The sequence below is a fragment of the Panulirus ornatus genome, chromosome 72, assembly GCF_036320965.1.
Source record: "Panulirus ornatus isolate Po-2019 chromosome 72, ASM3632096v1, whole genome shotgun sequence".
Lineage (NCBI taxonomy): Eukaryota > Metazoa > Arthropoda > Malacostraca > Decapoda > Palinuridae > Panulirus > Panulirus ornatus.
Window position 1 is genome coordinate 11,438,485 of NC_092295.1, and position 24,216 is coordinate 11,462,700.

The window sequence follows — 24,216 nt, forward strand, 5'->3', positions numbered from 1 at the left end:
CACCACACGTACAAAGCACCGCTCTGCTACAAATACGTGATCCACCACACCTAAATATCAACGGTTTCCTACAAACATGTGATCCACCACACATACAGAGCAACGATATGACACAAACATATGATCCGCCACACATGAGAGCAAAGCTCTGCTACAAACACGTGATCCACCACAAGTACATGGCAACGCTCTGCTACAAACATATGATCGAACACACGTAGAGAGGAACTCTCCGGTACAAATACGTGATCCTCAACACGTAGAGAGCAACGCTCTGCTAGAAATATGTGATCCACCACACGTGCAGAGCAACGCTCTGTTAAAAACACGTGATCCACCACATGTACAGAGCAACACTCTTCTTCAAACATATGATCCAACACACGTGCAGAGCAATGCTCTGATAGAAAACATGTGACCCACAACATGTGCAAAGCAACGCTCTGCTACAAATACGTGATGCACCACACCTACAGAGCAACGCTTTGCTACAAAAATGTGATCCACAACACATAGGGAAGAACGCTCTGCTACAAACATGTCATAGAGAACACATACAGAGCAACTCTTTCCTACAAACACGTGATACACCACACGTACAGAGGAACGCTCTGATATAAACACGTGATCCACCACGCGTAGAAAGCAACGATCTACTACAAACACGTGATCCACCACACGTGCAGAGCAACACTCTGCTACAACCATGTGATCCTCCACACCTATGGAACAAACACGTGATCCACTACACGTACAGAGCAACGTTCTGCTGGAAACACGTGATCCACCACACGTGCAGAGAAACGTTTTGCTAAAAACACGTGATCCACCACACGTTTAGAGCAACGCTTTGCTAGAAACGTTTGATACACCACACGTGCACATTAACGCTGTGATACAAACACGTGATCCAACACACTTACAATGCAAACGCTCGGCTACAAATACGTGATCCACCAAACGTAGATAGCAACGCTCTGCTAGAAAAACGTGATCCACCACACGTAGAAAGCAAAGCTCTGCTGCAAACACACGATCCACCTCACGTGCAGAGCAACGCTCTGCTACAAACATGTGATCCTCCACACCTATGGAACAAACACGTGATCCACTACACGTACAGAGCAACGTTCTGCTGGAAACACGTGATCCACCACATGTGCAGAGAAACGTTCTGCTAAAAACACGTGATCCACCACACGTTTGGAGCAACGCTTTGCTACAAACGTTTGATCCACCACACGTGCAGAAGAACGCTCTGATATAAACACGTGATCCAACACACGTACAAAGCAAACGCTCGGCTATAAATGCGTGATCCACCACACCTACAAAGCAACGCTTTGCTACAAACATATGAATCACAACACGTACAGAGAAACGCTCTGCTAAGAACACGTGATCCACCACACGTACAGAGCAACGCTTTCTTACAAACATATGATCCACCACACGTACAGAGCAACGCTCTGCTAAAAACACGTGATGCACCACACGTACAGAGCAGTGCTCTCCCAAAATCACGTGATCCACCACATGTACAGAGCAATGCTTTCCTAAAAACACGTGAGCCACCAAACGTAGATAGCAAAGCTCTGCTGAAAAAAGGTGATCCACCACACGTAGAGAGCAACACTCTGCTGCAAACACACGATCCACCTCACGAACTCAGCAACGCTCTGCTACAAACACGTGATCCACCACACGTACAGAGTAACGCTCTGCTACAAACACGTGATCCACCACACGTACAGAGTAACGCTCTGATACAAGCACGTGATCAACCACACGTACGGAGCAACGCTCTGCTACAAACACGTGATCCACCACATATACAGAGGAACTCTCTGATACACACACGAAATCCACCACACGTACCGAGAAACGCTCTGCTACAAACGCTTGATCCAACACACGTACAGAGCAACACCCTGATAGAAACATGTGATCCAACACAAGTACAGAGCAAAGCTCACCTACAAACACGTGTTCCATCACACCACACGTACAGAGCAACGCTCTGGTACAAAAATGTGATCCTCCACACGTACAGAGCAACGCTGTCACAGACACGCGATCCACCTCACGTCCAGAGCAACGCTCTGCTACAAACACGTGATCCACCGCACGTACAGAGCAACGCTTTGCTATAAATATGTGATCCACCACATATACAGAGCAATGCTCTGATACAAGCACGTGATCAACCACACGTACAGAGCAACGCTCTGCTACAGAGACGTTATCCACAACATGTACAGAGCAACGCTCTGCGACTAACACGTGATCCACCACACGTGCAGAGCAACGTTCTCATACAGAAAAGTGATCCACCACACGTACAGAGCAACGCTCTGCTAGAAGCACGTGATCCGCCACACGTAAAGAGGAATGCTCTGATACAAACACTTGATCCACCATATGTACGGAGCAACGCTCTGCTGCAAACATGTGATCCACCACAGTACATAGCAACGCTCTGATACGAACATGTCATCCACCACACTTGCAATGCAATGTTCTGCTACAAAAACGTGATCCACCCTACGTACAGAGCAACACTCTGGTAAAAATATGTCATCCTCCTTACGTACGAAGCAACGCTCTGTCAAAAACACGTGATCCATCACACTTACAGAGCAACGTTTCTGAACAAACACGTGAATCACCACACACGTACAGGCAAGCTCTGCTACAAACACGTGATCTAACACATTTACAGAGCAAAGTTCTGCCACAAACACGTGATCCACCACATGCAGACACTTCTGCTAAAACACTGTGATTCATCTCACATAGAATAGGCTCGCACAAACACGCGATCCACCTACAGTACAGAGCTAAAGTTCTGCTATAAACACGTGATCCAAAACACGTACAGAGCAATGTTCCGCTAAAAACATGTGATCCACCACCCATATAGAGAAAGGCTCTGCCACAAACACATGATCCACCACACGTGCAGATCAACGACCTGCCACAAACACATGATCCACCACACTTACAGAGCAATATTCTGCTATAAACATGTGATCCACCACACGTACAGATCAGTGCTCTGCTACAAACACGTGATCCCCACACGTACAGAGCAACGGTTTGCTATAATCACGTGATCCATCACACGTACATAGCAACGCTCTGCTACAAACATGTGATCCACCACACGTACAGAGCAATGCTCTGCTACAAAAACGTGATCCACTACACGTACAGAGGAACGCTCTGCCACAAACATGTGATCTATCAAACGTGCAGGTAATGCTCTGCCACAAAAACGTGATCCACCACACGTACAGAGCAACGCTCTGCTACAAACATATGATCCACCACACGTACATAGAAGGCTCTGCTAAAAGCACCTGATCCACCACACGCACAGAGGAACGCTCTCCTATAAACACGTGATCCACCAAAAGTACAGAGCAACATTCTGTTACACACAAGTGATCCACCACACGTACAGAGCAACGCTCGGCTACAATCACGTGATCCATCACACTTACAGAGGTACGCTCTGATACAAACATGTGATCCATCACTCGTATAGAGCAATGCTCTGCTACAAACACGTGATCCACCACAAGTATAGAGCAACACTCTGCCACAAACACGTGATACACCGCACGTACAGAGCAACGCTCTGTTACAAACACGTGATCCACAACATGTACATAGAACGCTCCGCTACAAACACGTGATCCACTACACGTAGAGAGCAACGCACTGCCACAAACACGTGATCCACAACACGTACAGAGCAACGCTCTGATACAAAGACGTGATTCACCACACGTACAGAGCAACGCTCTTCTACAAACACTTTATCTATCACACGTACAGAGCAACGTTTTGCTACAAACACGTGATCCACGACATGTACAGAGGAACGCTCTGCCGTAAACACCTGATCCACAACACGTACAAAGCATCACTCTGCTGCAAATATGTGATCCACCACACGTATAGACCAACGCTCTGCCACAAGCACGTGATCCACCACACGCACAGAGCAACGCTCTGCTACAAAAATAGGATCCAACACACGTACATAAAAGGCTCTACTAAAAACACCCGATCCACCACACGCACAGAGGAACGCTCTGCCACAAACACGTGATCCACAACACGTACAAAGCAACGCTCTGTCTACAAACATGCGATTCACTACACGTACAGAGCAATGCTCTGCTACAAACACGCAATCCATTGCATGTATAGAGCAACGCTCTGCTACAAAAATATGATCCACCACATGTTACAAACACTTGATCCACCACACGTACAGAGCAACGGCCCTGCTATAAATATGTGATGCTTTGATATTTCCTCACTTCTCACTAAAGTTCCAGTTGATGACCTTTTAGAATATTCATTTGATGTCTTGGATGATATTCATTTACCTGTTTCAAAGTCTGTTTTCATTGAACTGATGAAACTGTGTATAAAAGACTGTGTATTTCAATTCAATGGAGATTATTATGCTCAAAAATTTGGTATGGCAATGGGTAACCCTCTTTCATCTGTACTTAGTAATCTTTATACGGAATTTTTTGAAACGAAATTACAAAAGAATATTTTACCCTCTAATGCAATTTGGTTTAGGTATGTAGATGTAGTTTGGCCAACAAATGAAAATTTACAAATATTTCTCCCCTTACTTAACAATCTAGTACCTTCCATCAAATTTACTGTAGAAAATGAAAATAATGGTATGTTACCATTTTTAGATTGCATGATCCATAGGTAAGGAAACAAGTTTAAATTTAGCATATACAGATAATCTACCAATGTATGCTCATATATCCATTATTACTCATCTCAACGTAACAGTTAAATTATCATCATTTCAATCTATGTTCCTTAAGGCATTAGGTATTTGCAGTCCAGAGTTTATTGATGATGAGTTTGAGATCTAAGTTAAAGTACCCTAGATCTTTCATTGGTAAATCCCTTAATCATTTTATAGATTTGAACCAAAACCAAACCAAAATTTTCCCCGTGGACTCATAGGAACATCTTGATCACGCGCAAAATTGTGATCCTTTTCAATATATATATATATATATATATATATATATATATATATATATATATATATATATATATATATATATATATATATATATATATATATATATTTTTTTTTTTTTCTTTCTTTTTTTCTGCTTTGTCGCTGTCTCCCGCGTTTGCGAGGTAGCGCAAGGAAACAGACGAAAGAAATGGCCCAACCCACCCCCATACACATGTATATACATACACGTCCACACACGCAAATATACATACCTACACAGCTTTCCATGGTTTACCCCAGACGCTTCATATGCCCTGATTCAATCCACTGACAGCACGCCAATTCACTCTATTCCTTGCCCTCCTTTCAACCTTCTGCATGTTCAGGCCCCGATCACACAAAATCTTTTTCACTCCATCTTTCCACCTCCAATTTGGTCTCCCACTTCTCATCGTTCCCTCCACCTCCGACACATATATCCTCTTGGTCAATCTTTCCTCACTCATTCTCTCCATGTGCCCAAACCATTTCAAAACACCCTCTTCTGCTCTCTCAACCACGCTCTTTTTATTTCCACACATCTCTCTTACCCTTACGTTACTCACTCGATCAAACCACCTCACACCACACATTGTCCTCAAACATCTCATTTCCAGCACATCCACCCTCCTGCGCACAACTCTATCCATAGCCCACGCCTCGCAACCATACAACATTGTTGGAATCACTATTCCTTCAAACATACCCATTTTTGCTTTCCGAGATAATGTTCTCGACTTCCACACATTCTTCAAGGCTCCCAGGATTTTCGTCCCCTCCCTCAGCCTATGATCCATTTCCGCTTCCATGGTTCCATCCGCTGCCAGATCCACTCCCAGATATCTAAAACACTTTACTTCCTCCAGTTTTTCTCCATTCAAACTTACCTCCCAATTGACTTGACCCTCAACCCTACTGTACCTAATAACCTTCCTCTTATTCACATTTACTCTTAACTTTCTTCTTTCACACACTTTACCAAACTCAGTCACCAGCTTCTGCAGTTTCTCACATGAATCAGCCACCAGCGCTGTATCATCAGCGAACAACAACTGACTCACTTCCCAAGCTCTCTCATCCACAACAGACTTCATACTTGCCCCTCCTCGTTCCCTCCACCTCCGACACATATATCCTCTTGGTCAATCTTTCCTCACTCATTCTCTCCATGTGCCCAAACCATTTCAAAACACCCTCTTCTGATCTTTCCAAAACTCTTGCATTCACCTCCCTAACAACCCCATCCATAAACAAATTAAACAACCATGGAGACATCACACACCCCTGCTGCAAACCTACATTCACTGAGAACCAATCACTTTCCTCTCTTCCTACACGTACACATGTCTTACATCCTCGATAAAAACTTTTCACTGCTTCTAACAACTTGCCTCCCACACCATATATTCTTAATACCTTCCACAGAGCATCTCTATCAACTCTATCATATGCCTTCTCCAGATCCATAAATGCTACATACAAATCCATTTGTTTTTCTAAGTATTTCTCACATACATTCTTCAAAGCACACATATATAAACATATATAACTGTTGTTACAGGATGTTGAAAGAACTAATTTTTTTTCTTTTTTATGGAACATAATGCTTAATACATCAATCAGAGCCGTCTCATTAACACCTATCTTTTTGTGATAAATACTTTATGGATTGGCTAGAATTAAAGTTTTTCTCACCAAAATTATGATATTTTTAAAATCTTTAGTAAATATTTATGGAAAATAAATACTTTTACATGAAATCAAAAATTGAAAATGTACTAATCATTAGTATATGTGGAGTCACATATGTAGCAATAAATTTATCTATTTATTATGTATATTCAAATATAAGGATAAATGATGCAGAAACACATGCATTGTTAGTCAATATTCATAAAAGAAATAACTGGAGATAGGGGAGAAAGAATACTTCCCACGTATTCCTTGCGTGTCGTAGAAGGCGACTAAAAGGGAAGGGAGCGGGGGGCTGGAAATCCTCCCCTCTCGTTTTTTTTTTTTTTAATTTCACAAAAGAAGGAACAGAGAAGGGGGCCAGGTGAGGATATTCCCTCAAAGGCCCAGTCCTCTGTTCTTAACGCTGCCTAGCTAATGCGGGAAATGGCGAATAGTATGATAGAAACATATATATATATATATATATATATATATATATATATATATATATATATATATATATATATATATATATATATATATATATATATATATAAATATTTTGCTTTGTCGCTGTCTCCCGCCTTAGCGAGGCAGCGCAAGGAAACAGACGAAAGAATGGCCCAACCCACCCACATACACATGTATATACATACACATCCACACACGCAAATATACATACCTTTACATCTCAACGTAAAATTATATGTACACACACAGACATATACGTATATACACATGCACATTATTCATACTGTCTGTCTTTATTCATTCCCATCGCCACCCCGCCACACATGAAAATAACACCACACTCCCCCCAAATGTGCGCGAGGTAGCGCTAGGAATAGACAACAAAGGCCACTTTCGTTCACATTCAGTCTCCAGCTGTCATGAAATAATGCACCGAAACCACAGCTCCCTTTCCACATCCAGGCCCAACAGTACTTTCCATTGTTTACCCTAGAGGCTTTACATGCACTGGTTCAATCCAATGACAGCACATCGACAGAGGTATACCACATCGTTCCAATTCCCTCTATTCCTTGCACGCCTTTCACCCTCCTACATGTTCAGGCCCCGATCACTCAAAATCTTTTTCACTCCATCTTTCCACCTCCAATTTGGTCTCCCACTTCTCGTTCCCTCCACCTCTGACACATATATCCTCTTGGTCAATCTTTCCTCACTCATTGTCTCCATGTGACCAAACCATTTCAACACACGCTCTTCTGCTCTCTCAACCACACTCTTTTTATTACCAAACATCTCTCTTACATTATTATTACTTACTCGATCAAACCACCTCACACCACATATTGTCATCAAACATCTCACGTCCAGAACATCCGCCCTCCTCCGCACAACTTTATCCATAACCCACGCCTCGCAACCATATAACATTGTTGGAACAACTATTCCTCAAAACATACCCATTTTTGCTTTCCGAGATAATGTTCTCGACTTCCACACATTCTTCAACGCTCCCAGAACTTTCGCCCCTTCCCCCACCCTATGATTCACTTCTGCTTCCATAGTTCCATCCGCTGCCAAATACACTACCAGATATCTAAAACACTTCACTTCCATCAGTTTATCACCATTCAAACTTACCTCCTGATTGACTTGTCCCTCAACCCTACTGTACCTAATAACCTTGCTCTTATTCACACTTACTCTCAGCTTTCTTCTTTAACACACTTTACTAAACTCAGTCACCAACTTCTGCAGTTTCTCACACATATCAGCCACCAGCGATGTAACATCAGCGAACAACAACTGACTCACTTCCCAAGCTCTCTCATCTACAACAGGCTGCATACTTGCACCTCTTTCCAGAACTCTTGCATTCATCTCCCTAACATCCCCATCCATAAACAAATTAAACAACCATGGAGACATCACACACCCCTGCCGTAAACCTACATTCACTGAGAACCAATCACTTTCCTGTCTTCTTACACGTACACATGCCTTATATCCCCGGTAAGAACTTTTCACTGCTTCTAACAACTTGCCTCCCACACCATATATTCTTAATACCTTCCACAGAGCATCTCTATCAACTCTATCATATGCCTTCTCCTGATCCATAAATGCTATATACAATTCCATTTGCTTTTCTAAGTATTTTTTACAAACATTTTTCAGAGGAAACACCTGATCCACACATCCTTTACCACTTCTGAAACCACACTGCTCTTCCCCAATCTGATGCTCTGTACATGCCTTCACCCTCTCAATCAATACCCTCCCATATAATTTTCCAGGAATATTCAACAAACTTATACCTCTGTAATTTGAGCACTCACTTTTGTCCCCTTTGCCTTTATACAATGGCACTATGGAAGCATTACGCTAATCCTCATGCACCTTACCATGAGTCATACATACATTAGATAACCTTACCAACCAGTCAACAATACAGTCACCCCCTTTTTTAACAAATTCTACTGCAATACCATCCAAACCCGCTGCCTTGCCGGCTTTCATCTTCAGCAAAGTTTTTACTGCCTCTTCTCTGTTTACCAAATCTTTTTCCTTAACCCTCTCACTTTGCACAGCACCTCGACCAAAACACCCTATATCTGCCACTCTATCATCAAACACATTTAAGAAACCTTCAAAATACTCACTCCATCTCCTTCTCACATCTCCACTACTTGTTATCACCTCCCCACTTGCCCCCTTCACCGAAGTTCCCATTTGTTCCCTTGTCTTACGCACTTTATTTACCTCCTTCCCAAACATTTTTTTATTCACCCAAAAATTTGTTGATACTCTCTCACCCCAAGTCTCATTTGGTCTCTTTCATCTCTTGTACCTTTCTCTTGACGTCCTGCCTCTTTCTTTTATAAATCTCTCACTCTTTTGAATTTATTTCCCTGCAAAAATCGTCCAAATGCCTCTCTCTTCTCTTTCACTAATAATCTTACGTCTTCATCCCACCACTCACTACTCTTTCTAATCTGCCCACCTCCAACGCTTCTCATGCCATAAGCATCTTCTGCGCAATCCATCACTGATTCCCTAAATACATCCTATTCCTCCCCCACGCCCCTTACCTCCTTTGTTCTCACCTTTTTCCATTCTGCACTCAGTCTCTCCTGCTACCTCCTCACACAAGTCTCCTTCCCAAGTTCACTTACTCTCACCACCCTCTTCACCCAACGTTCTCTCCTCTCTTCAGAAAACCTCTACAAATCTTCACCTTCGCCTCCACAAGATAATGATCAGACATCCCTCTAGTTGCACCTCTCAGCACATTAACATCTAAAAGTCTCTCTTTCGAGCGACTATCAATTAACACGTAATCCAATAACGCTCTCTGGCCATCTCTCCTACTTACATACGCATATTTATGTATATCTATCTTTTTATACTAGTTATTCCCAGTCGCCAGTCCTTTTTCAGCACATAAATCTACAAGCTCTTTACCATTTCCATTTACAACACTGAACACCCATGCACACCAATTATTCCCTCAACTGCCTCATTACTCACCTTTGCATTCAAATCACCCATCACTATAACCCGGTCTCGTGTATCAAAACTACTAACACACTCACTCAGCTGCTTCCAGAACACTTGCCTCTCACGATCTTTCTTTTCATGCCCAGGTGCATATGCACTGATAATCACCCATCTCTCTCCATCCACTTTCAGTTTTACCCATATCAATCTAGAGTTCAATTTCTTACACTCTATCAAATACTCCCAGCACTCCTGTTTCAGGAGTAGTGCTACTCCTTCCCTTGCTTTTGTCCTTTCACTAACCCCAGACTTTACTCCCAAGACATTCCCAAACCACTCTTCCCCATTACCCTTGAGCTTCGTTTCACTCAGAGCCAAAACATCCAGGTTCCTTTCCTCAAACATACTACCTATCTCTCCATTTTTTCATCATGGTTACATTCACAGACATTTAGACACTCCAGTCTGAGCCTTCGAGGAGGGTGAGCACTCCCCACTTGACTCCTTCTTCTGTTTCCCCGCATATAAAGTTCAAATACAAGAAGGGGGGGTTTCCAACTCCCGTTCTCGTCCCCTTTAGTCGCCTTCTACGACGCGTAAGGAATGCGTGGGAAGTATTCTTTCTCCCCTATCCCCAGGGATATAATTCACTCTGTTCCTTGCACGCCTTTCACCCTCGTGCATATTCAGGCCATGATGGCTCAAATGTTTTTTCACTCCCTCCTTCCGCCTCCAATTTGGTCTCCTACTTTTTCTCGTTCCCTCCAACTGTGACACATATGTCTCCTTTGTCAATCTTTCCTCACTCATTCTCTCTATGTGACCAAACCATTTCAAAACCCCCTCTTCTGCTCTCTCAACCACACTCTTTTCATTACCACACATCTCTCTTACCCTTTCAATACTTACTCGATCAAACCACCTCACACCACATACTGTCTTCAAACATCTCATTTCCAACAAATCCATCCACTCGCGCACAAGTGTATCTATAGCCCACGCCTCGCAACCATATGACATTGTTGGAAGCACAATTTCTTCAAACATACCCATCTTTGCTTTCCGAGATAATGTTCTCACTTTTCACACATTTTTCAACGTTCACAGGACTTTCGCCCGCACGCTGTGACTCACTTCCGCTTCTATGGTTCTATCCTCTGCCAAATCCACTCCTAGATATCTAAAACACTTCACTTCCTTCAGTTTATCTCCATTCAAACTTACGTCCCACTTGACTTGTCCCTGAACCCTACTGTCCCTAATAACCTTGCTCTTATTCACATTTACTCTCAGCTTTCTTCTTTCACACTCTTCACTAAACTCAGTCACCAGCTTCTGCAGTTTCTCACCCGAGTCAGCCACCACCGCTGTATCATCAGCGAACAACAACTGACTCACTTCCCAAGCTCCCTCATACACAACAGACTGCATACTTGCCCCTCTTTCCAAAACTCTTGCATTCATCTCCCAAACAACCCCATTCATAAACAAATTAAACAATCATGGAGACATCATGCACCCCTGCCGCAAACCAACATTCACTGAGAACCAGTCACTGTCCTCTCTTCCTACACATACACATGCCTTACATCCTCGATAAAAACTTTTCACTGCTTCTAACAACTTACCTCCCACACCATATATTCTTAATACCTTCCACAGAGTATCTCTATGACCTCTATCATATGCCTTCTCCAGATCCATAAAAGCTACATACAAATCCATTTGCTTTTCTAAGTATTTCTCACATACATTTTTCAAAGCAAACACCTGATCTACACATCCTCTACCACTTCTGAAACCACACTGCTCTTCCGCAATCTGATGCTCTGTACTTGCCTTCACCCTCTCAATCAATACCCTCCCATATAATTTCCCAGGAATACTCAACAAACTTATATCTCTGTAATTTGAGGACTCACTCTTATCCCCTTTGCCTTTGTATAATGGCACTATGCAAGCATTCCGCTAGTCTTCAGGCACCTCATCATTAAATAACCTTACCAAGCAGTCAACAATACCCTCACCCCCTTTTTTGATAAATTCCATTGCAATACCATCCAAACCCGCTGCCTTGCCGGCTTTCATCTTTCGCAAAGCTTTTACTACCTCTTCTCTGTTTACCAAATTATTCTCCCTAACCCTCTCATTTTGCACACCACCTCGACCTAAACACGCTGTATATGTGGAGAATCCTTACTGCCCCTCACTGTCTGGACGTAGTATATACACACACTAACGTTGTGCCTTGAGAGTAGATAATAAACCTGCCTTCCCAGAGCGTGAGCGGTACTATTGCCTTCTCGTAATGATGCCTTACGCATCAGCAAGATCCTTGGATCAACGAGTGGTTATAGGAGTACTGTTTTAAACTCATCATCGCTTGGAGGTTAGTTTACCTGGCTACTATACACATAGAGTGGGGTTCGATTCTCGGGATATATCTTGATAGACTAAGTGTGATAGGTTTGTATATTCTCTGCTTTTTGACATTGTATTAACCTAAACTGTATATTGCAGTGAGTCCTGGCAGCTGGAGGATGGAAGAGGCGTCACCTACCCTCTCACTGGTGTGGTCAACAGTCACATGATGGGCATGAAGGTTGGCAACAGCACCTGGTCTACCGCCTCCCCTACTGAAGGGAATATAACCATCACCTTCAAACATATCTTCTCTGGCAACAGGTGAGGTACATGTCTGTACGTGAGCTGGACATGTACAGTGCCGGATTATCATTTGTCGTTGATATTGGTTTCTTACGGGAAAAGAATATTCAACATTTCCCTGACTCTTTAAATGTTTTCGAAGTTTCCGTCTTATTCTTATTCACACACACACACACACACACAAACACACCAGGTACCAGTTCATAGACCAGCTTTGAGAGTTAGGAAGGGAAGGATGGTTGGTCGTAAACCCCTGGGATATTGACCCAGGTTCTTACGGTAAGGGAAGTGAGTTCCGCCCTTGTGTGACCTTGTAACTCTGCTTTGTGTGTGTGTGTGTGTGTGTGTGTGTGTGTGTGTGTGTGTGTGTGTCTGTGTGTGTGTGTAAAATAATCGTTAGAGGATTGTGCAAGACGTGGCATGGTACTACAGACCTGAAGGCATTTACATCAGTACTTAGAACTACATTAAGCAAGAGTATATAATAGGACCACTGAGAGAGAGGAGGATATGGTAGTTTACTACAAGCATAACAAAAGACATGATAGTTCAAGAAAATTCTTAATAAAACTTTCAAGTTACAACTGGATTGAGAAATATCTACACCACATATGAGAGACATATCAAGCATGAGACATCACATGAAGGTGAGGAATGCCTAGCATATGATCACATGAACATGTAAGAACTGTACAAACTTGCTGGTGGAAACTATGATAAGAATTCTTCCATGTTGCTGCCACAAACATCATGTTCATCATACATAAACGCAAGAATATTCAGATGATTCGCGCACAACTGTACGTGACAGGAGCAAATAGGTTTTCAGTGAAAAGGGAAATTGATAGTGATTATAGAGATAACATCTTTATAGATGGGTTCTTGTGTGGGGTTTGTGGTGGCGACGAATCTAAATCACCAGCTTCTCATGTTTAAAGATATGATCATATCTTAGAATATACGTTCATAGAATTGACTACGACAGCATATCTAGTTAGTAATCTTTATATCTTTATATCAAGCTTGAGCTTTCACAGAGGCATCATCAGGAATCTACAGAAAGAGAAAAAAGCTGCGTTGCAAAACTTGAATATGATATGTAAAATGCAAATAAAGTGTACATAAGAAACAAACTAGGAAACAGTATACAGAATATAAAAAGTAAGGGAAAAAACTCTAAGCGATACATACTAACGATGATTGAACTTGAAGAAATACAGGACAACCTTAAACAAGGTAGGAATGTACAGTCCATCGCTATATACACTAAGCTGGGCCAAGCGATACCATTACTGTCCAGGTGTTGAGTTGAGCCCGACCTGACCATTCCAGCCGCCATGCCACATTTCCTCTTAGGTAAGGCTTTTACCACCTCTTTTCTCCTCACCAAACTACTCTCCATAACTCTCTCACTTTGCATACCACCCCGACCCGAACACCCTACATCTGCCACCCTATCATCAAACACATTCAGCAGTCTTTCAAAATACTCACTCCATCTCCTTACTTTGTCACTACCTGTTACCACATCCCTTATGACCCCTCCATCGATGTTCCTATTTGTTCCCTTGTTTTTCGCACATTATTTACTTCCTTCCAAACCATCTTATTCCTAAAGTTTAATGATATTCTCTCAACCTAACTCTAATTTGTGCTCATTTTCAACCCCTGCACCTTTCTTCTGTCACTTTCTCTTATATATTCCCTAATCATCAGCACTGCTTCCCTGTAAGTACCTCCTACATGCTTCTCTTTTCTTTTACTTTAGCGACTTTGCTTCTTCATCTCACCACTCACTATCCTTGCTAATCTGCTTTCTCTCAATTTGTGCATAAAACATACATCTCTCACACATGCCAACACTGCTTCCCTAAGTAATTCCCATTCTTCACGCGCTTCCCTCGCTTCATTTACTCTTATCTTTTGCCATTTTGTACTTAGTCTTTGCTGGCATTTCTTCACACTAGCCTCTTTTCCAAGCTCACTACTTTCACCGCACTCTTCTAACCAAATTATTTCCTCTTTTCCGAAAACCTTTGAGAACCTTCACCCTCACCTTCACTAGACAGTTATCAGATATCTCACCAGCTGCTCCTCTCAGCTCATTTATATCCGAATGTCACTTCTTTACACAATTTTCAACTGATATGTGATACAAAAATGCCCATTGGCCATCTCTCTAACTCACATACGTATACTTAACTATATATCTCTTTAACTCAAGTATTCCCAATAACCAGTCTTTTTCAGCACACAACTCACAACTCCACAAGCTCTTCACCATTTACATTCATAACGCTAAATACTCCATGTACATTAGCTATGTCTCTCAACTGCTATATTACTCACCTTCACATTTAATTCACCCTTCGCTAATGCTTGGTCTCTTACATCATAATTACTGACAAATTTACACAGCTTTTCCCAAAACATTTGCCTCCCATGATCTTTCTTCTCTAGGCTACGTGCAAAAGAATTGAAAAACACCAATCGCTCGCCATTCACCTCACATTTCACCCACATTGATCTAAAAGTTACCTCCTTACACTTGCATACACTCCATTTCCTGCTTCAAGAGTAGTGCCAGTCCTTCCTCAGCTCTTGTACTCTTATCAACCCCTGACTTTACTCCTAAGGCATTTCCAAACCATTTTTCCCCTTTACTCTTGTGCTTCGCTTTAACCGGAGCCAGATCATCTAAGTTTCTTTCCTCAAACACACTACCTATCTCTCTTCTCTTCTCATCTTGTTTACATCCATACATATTCAGGCACCCTAGCCTAAGCCTTCCAGAAGGATGAGTACTTCCCGCCTGGTTCAGTCGGTTCTTTCATATAGAGATATATATATATCCCTGGGGATAGGGGAGAAAGAATACTTCCCACGTATTCCCTGCGTGTCGTAGAAGGCGACTAAAAGGGGAGGGAGCGGGGGGCTGGAAATCCTCCCTTCTCATTATTTTTTTCTAATTTTCCAAAAGGAACAGAGAACGGGGCTAGGTAAGGATATTCCCTCAGAGGCCCATTCCTCTGTTCTCAACGCTACCTCGCTAACGCGAGAAATGGCGAATAGTTTAAAAAAAAAAAAAAAAAATATATATATATATATATATATATATATATATATATATATATATATATATTCTTTTTTCTTTTTTTTGCTTTGTGGCTGTCTCCCGCGTTTGCGAGGTAGCGCAAGGAAAGAGACGAAAGAAATGGCCCAACCCACCCCCATACACATGTATATACATACGTCCACACACGCAAATATACATACCTACACAGCTTTCCATGGTTTACCCCAGACGCTTCACATGAGTTGATTCACTGACAGCACGTCAACCCCGGTATACCACCTTGCTCCAATTCACTCTATTCCTTGCCCTCCTTTCACCCTCCTGCATGTTCAGGCCCCGATCACACAAAATCTTTTTCACTCCATCTTTCCACCTCCAATTTGGTCTCCCTCTTCTCCTCGTTCCCTCCACCTCCGACACAAATATCCTCTTGGTCAATCTTTCCTCACTCATTCTCTCCATGTGCCCAAACCATTTCAAAACACCCTCTTCTGCTCTCTCAACAACGCTCTTTTTATTTCCACACATCTCTCTTACCCTTACGTTACTTACTCGATCAAACCACCTCACATCACACATTGTCCTCAAACATCTCATTTCCGGCACATCCATCCTCCTGCGCACAACTCTATCCATAGTCCACCCCTCGCAACCATACAACATTGTTGGAACCACTATTCCTTCAAACATACCCATTTTTGCTTTCCGAGATAATGTTCTCGACTTCCACACATTCTTCAAGGCTCCCAGAATTTTCGCCCCATCCCCCACCCTATGATCCACTTCCGCTTCCATGGTTCCATCCGCTGCCAGATCCACTCCCAGATATCTAAAACACTTCACTTCCTCCAGTTTTTCTCCATTCAAACTCACCTCCCAATTGACTTGACTCTCAACCCTACTGTACCTAATAACCTTGCTCTTATTCACATTTACTCTTAACTTTCTTCTTTCACACACTTTACCAAACTCAGTCACCAGCTTCTGCAGTTTCTCACATGAATCAGCCACCAGCGCTGTATCATCAGCGAACAACAACTGACTCACTTCCCAAGCTCTCTCATCCCCAACAGACTTCATACTTGCCCCTCTTTCCAAAACTCTTGCATTCACCTCCCTAACAACCCCATCCATAAACAAATTAAACAACCATGGAGACATCACACACCCCTGCCGCAAACCTACATTCACTGAGAACCAATCACTTTCCTCTCTTCCTACACGTACACATGCCTTACATCCTCGATAAAAACTTTTCACTGCTTCTAACAACTTGCCTCCCACACCATATATTCTTAATACCTTCCACAGAGCATCTCTATCAACTCTATCATATGCCTTCTCCAGATCCATAAATGCTACATACAAATCCATTTGCTTTTCTAAGTATTTCTCACATACATTCTTCAAAGCAAACACCTGATCCACACATCCTCTACCACTTCTGAAACCACACTGCTCTTCCCCAATCTGATGCTCTGTACATGCCTTCACCCTGTCAATCAATACCCTCCCATATAATTTACCAGGAATACTCAACAAACTTATACCTCTGTAATTTGAGCACTCACTCTTATCCCCTTTGCCTTTGTACAATGGCACTATGCACGCATTCCGCCAATCCTCAGGCACCTCACCATGAGTCATACATACATTAAATAACCTTACCAACTAGTCAACAATACAGTCACCCCCTTTTTTAATAAATTCCACTGCAATACCATCCAAACCTGCTGCCTTGCCGGCTTTCATCTTCCGCAAAGCTTTCACTACCTCTTCTCTGTTTACCAAATCATTTTCCCTAACCCTATCACTTTGCACACCACCTCGACCAAAACACCCTATATCTGCCACTCTATCATCAAACACATTCAACAAACCTTCAAAATACTCACTCCATCTCCTTCTCACATCACCACTACTTGTTATCACCTCCCCATTTGCGCCCTTCACTGAAGTTCCCATTTGCTCCCTTGTCTTACGCACTTTATTTACCTCCTTCCAGAACATCTTTTTATTCTCCCTAAAATTTAATGATACTCTCTCACCCCAACTCTCATTTGCCCTTTTTTTCACCTCTTGCACCTTTCTCTTGACCTCCTGTCTCTTTCTTTTATACATCTCCCACTCAATTGCATTTTTTCCCTGCAAAAATCGTCCAAATGCCTCTCTCTTCTCTTTCACTAATACTCTTACTTCTTCATCCCACCACTCACTACCCTTTCTAATCAACCCACCTCCAACTCTTCTCATGCCACAAGCATCTTTTGCGCAATCCATCACTGATACCCTAAATACATCCCATTCCTCCCCCACTCCCCTTACTTCCATTGTTCTCACCTTTTTCCATTCTGTACTCAGTCTCTCCTGGTACTTCCTCACACAGGTCTCCTTCCCAAGCTCACTTACTCTCACCACCCTCTTCACCTCCACATTCACTCTTCTTTTCTGAAAACCCATACAAATCTTCACCTTAGCCTCCACAAGATAATGATCAGACATCCCTCCAGTTGCACCTCTCAGCACATTAACATCCAAAAGTCTCTCTTTCGCACGCCTGTCAATTAACACGTAATCCAATAACGCTCTTTGGCCATCTCTCCTACTTACATAAGTATACTTATGTATATCTCGCTTTTTAAACCAGGTATTCCCAATCATCAGTCCTTTTTCAGCACATAAATCTACAAGCTCTTCACCATTTCCATTTACAACACTGAACACCCCATGTATACCAATCATTCCCTCAACTGCCACATTACTCACCTTTGCATTCAAATCATCCATCACTATAACCCGGTCTCGTGCATCAAAACCACTAACACACTCATTCAGCTGCTCCCAAAACACTTGCCTCTCATGATCTTTCTTCTCATGCCCGGGTGCATATGCACCAATAATCACCCACCTCTCTCCATCAACTTTCAGTTTTACCCATATTAATCGAGAATTTACCTTCTTACATTCTATCACATACTCCCACAACTCCTGTTTCAGAAGTATTGCTACTCCTTCCCTTGCTCTTGTCCTCTCACTAACCCCTGACTTTACTCCCCAGACATTCCCAAACCACTCTTCCCCTTTACCCTTGAGCTTCGTTTCACTCAGAGCCAAAACATCCAGGTTCCTTTCCTCAAACATACTACCTATCTCTCCTTTTTTCACATCTTGGTTACATCCACACACATTTAGGCACCCCACTCTGAGCCTTCGAGGAGGCTGAGCACTCCCCGCGTGACTCCTTCTTCTGTTTCCCATTTTAGAAAGTTAATACAAGGAGGGGAGGATTTCTGGCCCCCCGCTCCCGTCCCCTCTAGTCGCTTTCTACGACATGCGAGGCATACGTGGGAAGTATTCTTTCACCCCTATCCCCAGGGATAATATACATATATATATACATATACACATACACACACATACACATACATACGCACATATACACACATACACACATACATATATATACATATGAAAAATGTAAGAAACAAATCAGAAAACTGAAACTTCTAGCTTGAAATGAATGAAAAAATGAATGTCACATAATGGTTCAACCTCTGGCTATGGAAAAAGGAAATGTATAAGTTATTTACACAAACGTCAATAGCAGTTCTCATCAATTTAACCACTGTATCAATAAGCTTCAGTGTCTACGCTACATTTCTCTCCAATTTCACTATTTTCTTGTCAAAGCACCATGTATGAAAACTATCACTCCAGTAACACAACTATAAACATCTACTTCCCCTTTAAAAAAGTTCTGGGGAAGTCTGTCTCGATACATTGCGGGACACTCTACCACCTGGCGAGGTTTGTGTTGCAATGGTTCTTGATTCACAAACGTAGTAGCATCACTGGTGGGCCAAGGTAGTTCCGTTTGCGAAGAGGCGCTCAAAGCTGATCTGTCCGTGGTTGTTCGGAGAGTCTGTCGAAAAGCAGGAGGTCATGCACAGGGTGCTGTAGATGAGGAGGTCATACACAGGGCGCTTAGGTTGCCGTCTGGAGAACAACACGCTCCAGAACCGAAATCGTTGAGACTTCCGGAGGAGCAGAACCATCCACCACCTCTGCAATTGCGGTCGGTGCTTGAACGAAGTCATGAGCTTTCCATCCCAGGGCAACAGCCGCCCCCCCAGCAGGATGGCCCCCGTCTGCCACCGTTGATGATGATGACATTCGGGAGGAGCGGGCATGTCATCCTCCACGTCCCACACGTGCATCTGTCACACACTTCTTTGCGTCGTTGAGTGCCTTCATGTGACAGCATTCCCGACCAGAGATGTTCAAGACAGTTGCTGGCTGGCATATATATATATATATATATATATATATATATATATATATATATATATATATATATATATATATATATATATATATATATATATATATATATATATATATATATATATATATATATATATATATATATATATATATATATATATATATATATATATATATATATATATATATATATATATATATATATATATATATATATATATATATATATATATATATATATATATATATATATATATATATATATATGTATATATATATATATATATATATATATATATATATATATATATATATATATATATATATATATATCCCTGGGGATAGGGGAGCAAGAATACTTCCCACGTATTCCCTGCGTGTCGTAGAAGGCGACTAAAAGGGGAGGGAGCGGGGGGCTGGAAATCCTCCCTTCTCGTTTTTTTTTTTAATTTTCCAAAAGAAGGAACAGAGAATTGGGCCAGGTGAGGGTAGTCCCTCAAAGGCCCAGTCATCTGTTCTTAACGCTACCTCGCTAATGCGGGAAATGGCGAATAGTTTAAAAGAAGAAAGAAAGATATATATATATATATATATATATATATATATATATATATATATATATATATATATATATATATATATATATATATATATATATATATATATATTCCTTGCCCTCCTTTCACCCTCCTGCATGTTCAGGCCCCGATCACAAAAAATCTTTTTCACTCCATCTTTCCACCTCCAATTTGGTCTCCCTCTTCTCCTCGTTCCCTCCACCTCCGACACATATATCCTCTTGGTCAATCTTTCCTCACTCATTCTCTCCATGTGCCCAAACCATTTCAAAACACCCTCTTCTGCTCTCTCAACCACGCTCTTTTTATTTCCACACATCTCTCTTACCCTTACGTTACTTACTCGATCAAACCACCTCACACCACACATTGTCCTCAAACATCTCATTTCCAGCACATCCATCCTCCTGCGCACAACTCTATCCATAGTCCACGCCTCGCAACCATACAACATTGTTGGAACCACTATTCCTTCAAACATACCCATTTTTGCTTTCCGAGATAATGTTCTCGACATCCACACATTCTTCAAGGCTCCCAGAATTTTCGCCCCCTCCCCCACCCTATGATCCACTTCCGCTTCCATGGTTCCATCCGCTGCCAGATCCACTCCCAGATATCTAAAACATTTCACTTCCTCCAGTTTTTCTCCATTCAAACTCACCTCCCAATTGACTTGACCCTCAACCCTACTGTACCTAATAACCTTGCTCTTATTCACATTTACTCTTAACTTTCTTCTTTCACACACTTTACCAAACTCAGTCACCAGCTTCTGCAGTTTCTCACATGAATCAGCCACCAGCGCTGTATCATCAGCGAACAACAACTGACTCACTTCCCAAGCTCTCTCATCCACAACAGACTTCATACTTGCCCCTCTTTCCAAAATTCTTGCATTCACCTCCCTAACAACCCCATCCATAAACAAATTAAACAACCATGGAGACATCACACACCCCTGCCGCAAACCTCTCTTCCTACACGTACACATGCCTTACATCCTCGATAAAAACTTTTCACTGCTTCTAACAACTTGCCTCCCACACCATATATTCTTAATACCTTCCACAGATCATCTCTATCAACTCTATCATATGCCTTCTCCAGATCCATAAATGCTACATACAAATCCATTTGCTTTTCTAAGTATTTCTCACATACATTCTTCAAAGCAAACACCTGATCCACACATCCTCTACCACTTCTGAAACCACACTGCTCTTCCCCAATCTGATGCTCTGAACATGCCTTCACCCTCTCAATCAATACCCTCCCATATAATCTACCAGGAATACTCAACAAACTTATACCTCTGTAATTTGAGCACTCACTCTTATCCCCTTTGCCTTTGTACAATGGCACTATGCACGCATTCCGCCAATCCTCAGGCACCTCACCATGAGTCATACATACATTAAATAACCTTACCAACCAGTCAACAATACTGTCACCCCCTTTTTTAATAACTTCCACTGCAATACCATCCAAACCTGCTGCCTTGCCGGCTTTCATCTTCCGCAAAGCTTTTACTACCTCTTCTCTGTTTACCAAATCATTTTCCCTAACCCTCTCACTTTGCACACCACCTCGACCAACACACACTATATCTGCCACTCTATCATCAAACACATTCAACAAACCTTCAAAATACTCACTTCATCTCCTTCTCACATCACCACTACCTGTTATCACCTCCCTATTTGCGCCCTTCACTGAAGTTCCCATTTGCTCCCTTGTCTTACGCACTTTATTTACCTCCTTCCGGAACATCTTTTTATTCTCCCTAAAATTTAATGATACTCTCTCACCCCAATTCTCATTTGCCCTTTTTTTTCACCTCTTGCACCTTTCTCTTGACCTCCTGTCTCTTTCTTTTATACGTCTCTCACTCAATTGCATTTTTTCCCTGCAAAAATCGTCCAAATGCCTCTCTCTTCTCTTTCACTAATACTCTTACTTCTTCATCCCACCACTCACTACCCTTTCTAATCAACCCACCTCCCACTCTTCTCATGCCACAAGCATCTTTTGCGCAATCCATCACTGATTCCCTAAATACATCCCATTCCTCCCCCACTCCCCTTATTTCTATTGTTCTCACCTTTTTCCATTCTGTACTCAGTCTCTCCTGGTACTTCCTCACACAAGTCTCTTTTCCAAGCTCACTTACTCTCACCACCCTCTTCACCCCAACATTCACTCTTCTTTTCTGAAAACCCATACAAATCTTCACCTTAGCCTCCACAAGATAATGATCAGACATCCCTCCAGTTGCACCTCTCAGCACATTAACATCCAAAAGTCTCTCTTTCGCGCGCCTGTCAATTAACACGTAATCCAATAACGCTCTTTGGCCATCTCTCCTACTTACATAAGTATACTTATATGTATATATATATATATATATATATATATATATATATATATATATATATATATATATTATCGAGGGAGCGGGGCGCCAGAAATCCTCCCCTCCTTGTATTTTTTAACTTTCTAAAATGGGAAACAGAAGAAGGAGTCACGCGGGGAGTGCTCATCCCCCTCGAAGGCTCAGACTGGGTGTCTAAATGTGTGTGGATGTAACCAAGATGTGAAAAAAGGAGAGATAAGTAGTATGTTTGAGGAAAGGAACCTGGATGTTTTGGCTCTGAGTGAAACGAAGCTCAAGGGTAAAGGGGAAGATTGGTTTGGGAATGTCTTGGGAGTAAAATCAGGGGTTAGTGAGAGGACAAGAGCAAGGGAAGGAGTAGCAGTACTCCTGAAACAGGAGTTGTGGGAGTATGTGATAGAATGTAAGAAAGTAAATTCTCGATTAATATGGGTAAAACTGAAAGTTGATGGAGAGAGATGGGTGATTATTGGTGCATATGCACCTGGGCATGAGAAGAAAGATCATGAGAGGCAAGTGTTTTGGGAGCAGCTGAATGAGTGTGTCAGTGGTTTTGATGCACGAGACCGGGTTATACTGATGGGTGATTTGAATGCAAAGGTGAGTAATGTGGCAGTTGAGGGAATAATTGGTATACATGGGGTGTTCAGTGTTGTAAATGGAAATGGTGAAGAGCTTGTAGATTTATGTGCTGAAAAAGGACTGGTGATTGGGAATACCTGGTTTAAAAAGCGAGATATACATAAGTATATGTATGTAAGTAGGAGACAGGTGCGCGAAAGAGAGACTTTTGGATGTTAATGTGCTGAGAGGTGCAACTGGAGGGATGTCTGATCTTTATCTGGTGGAGGCTAAGGTGAAGATTTGTATGGGTTTTCAGAAAAGAAGAGTGAATGTTGGGGTGAAGATGGAAGAGGGTGGTGAGAGTAAGTGAGCTTGGGAAGGAGACTTGTGTGAGGAAGTACCAGGAGAGACTGAGTACAGAATGGAAAAAAGGTAAGAACAATGGAAGTAAGGG

At 42.1% G+C, this 24,216-nt stretch overlaps 1 protein-coding gene across 1 annotated transcript in view; it reads left to right on the forward strand.

Annotated features, from left to right (window-relative positions):
- LOC139748091 (latrophilin-like protein LAT-2) overlaps nt 1-24,216 on the forward strand; it is a 169,866-nt gene that overhangs the window by 72,051 nt on the left and 73,599 nt on the right. Inside the window, exon 3 of the mRNA XM_071660703.1 lies at nt 12,719-12,883. Within this exon, the coding sequence (XP_071516804.1) occupies nt 12,719-12,883 (165 nt within the window). The remainder of the gene's footprint in view (nt 1-12,718; nt 12,884-24,216) is intronic.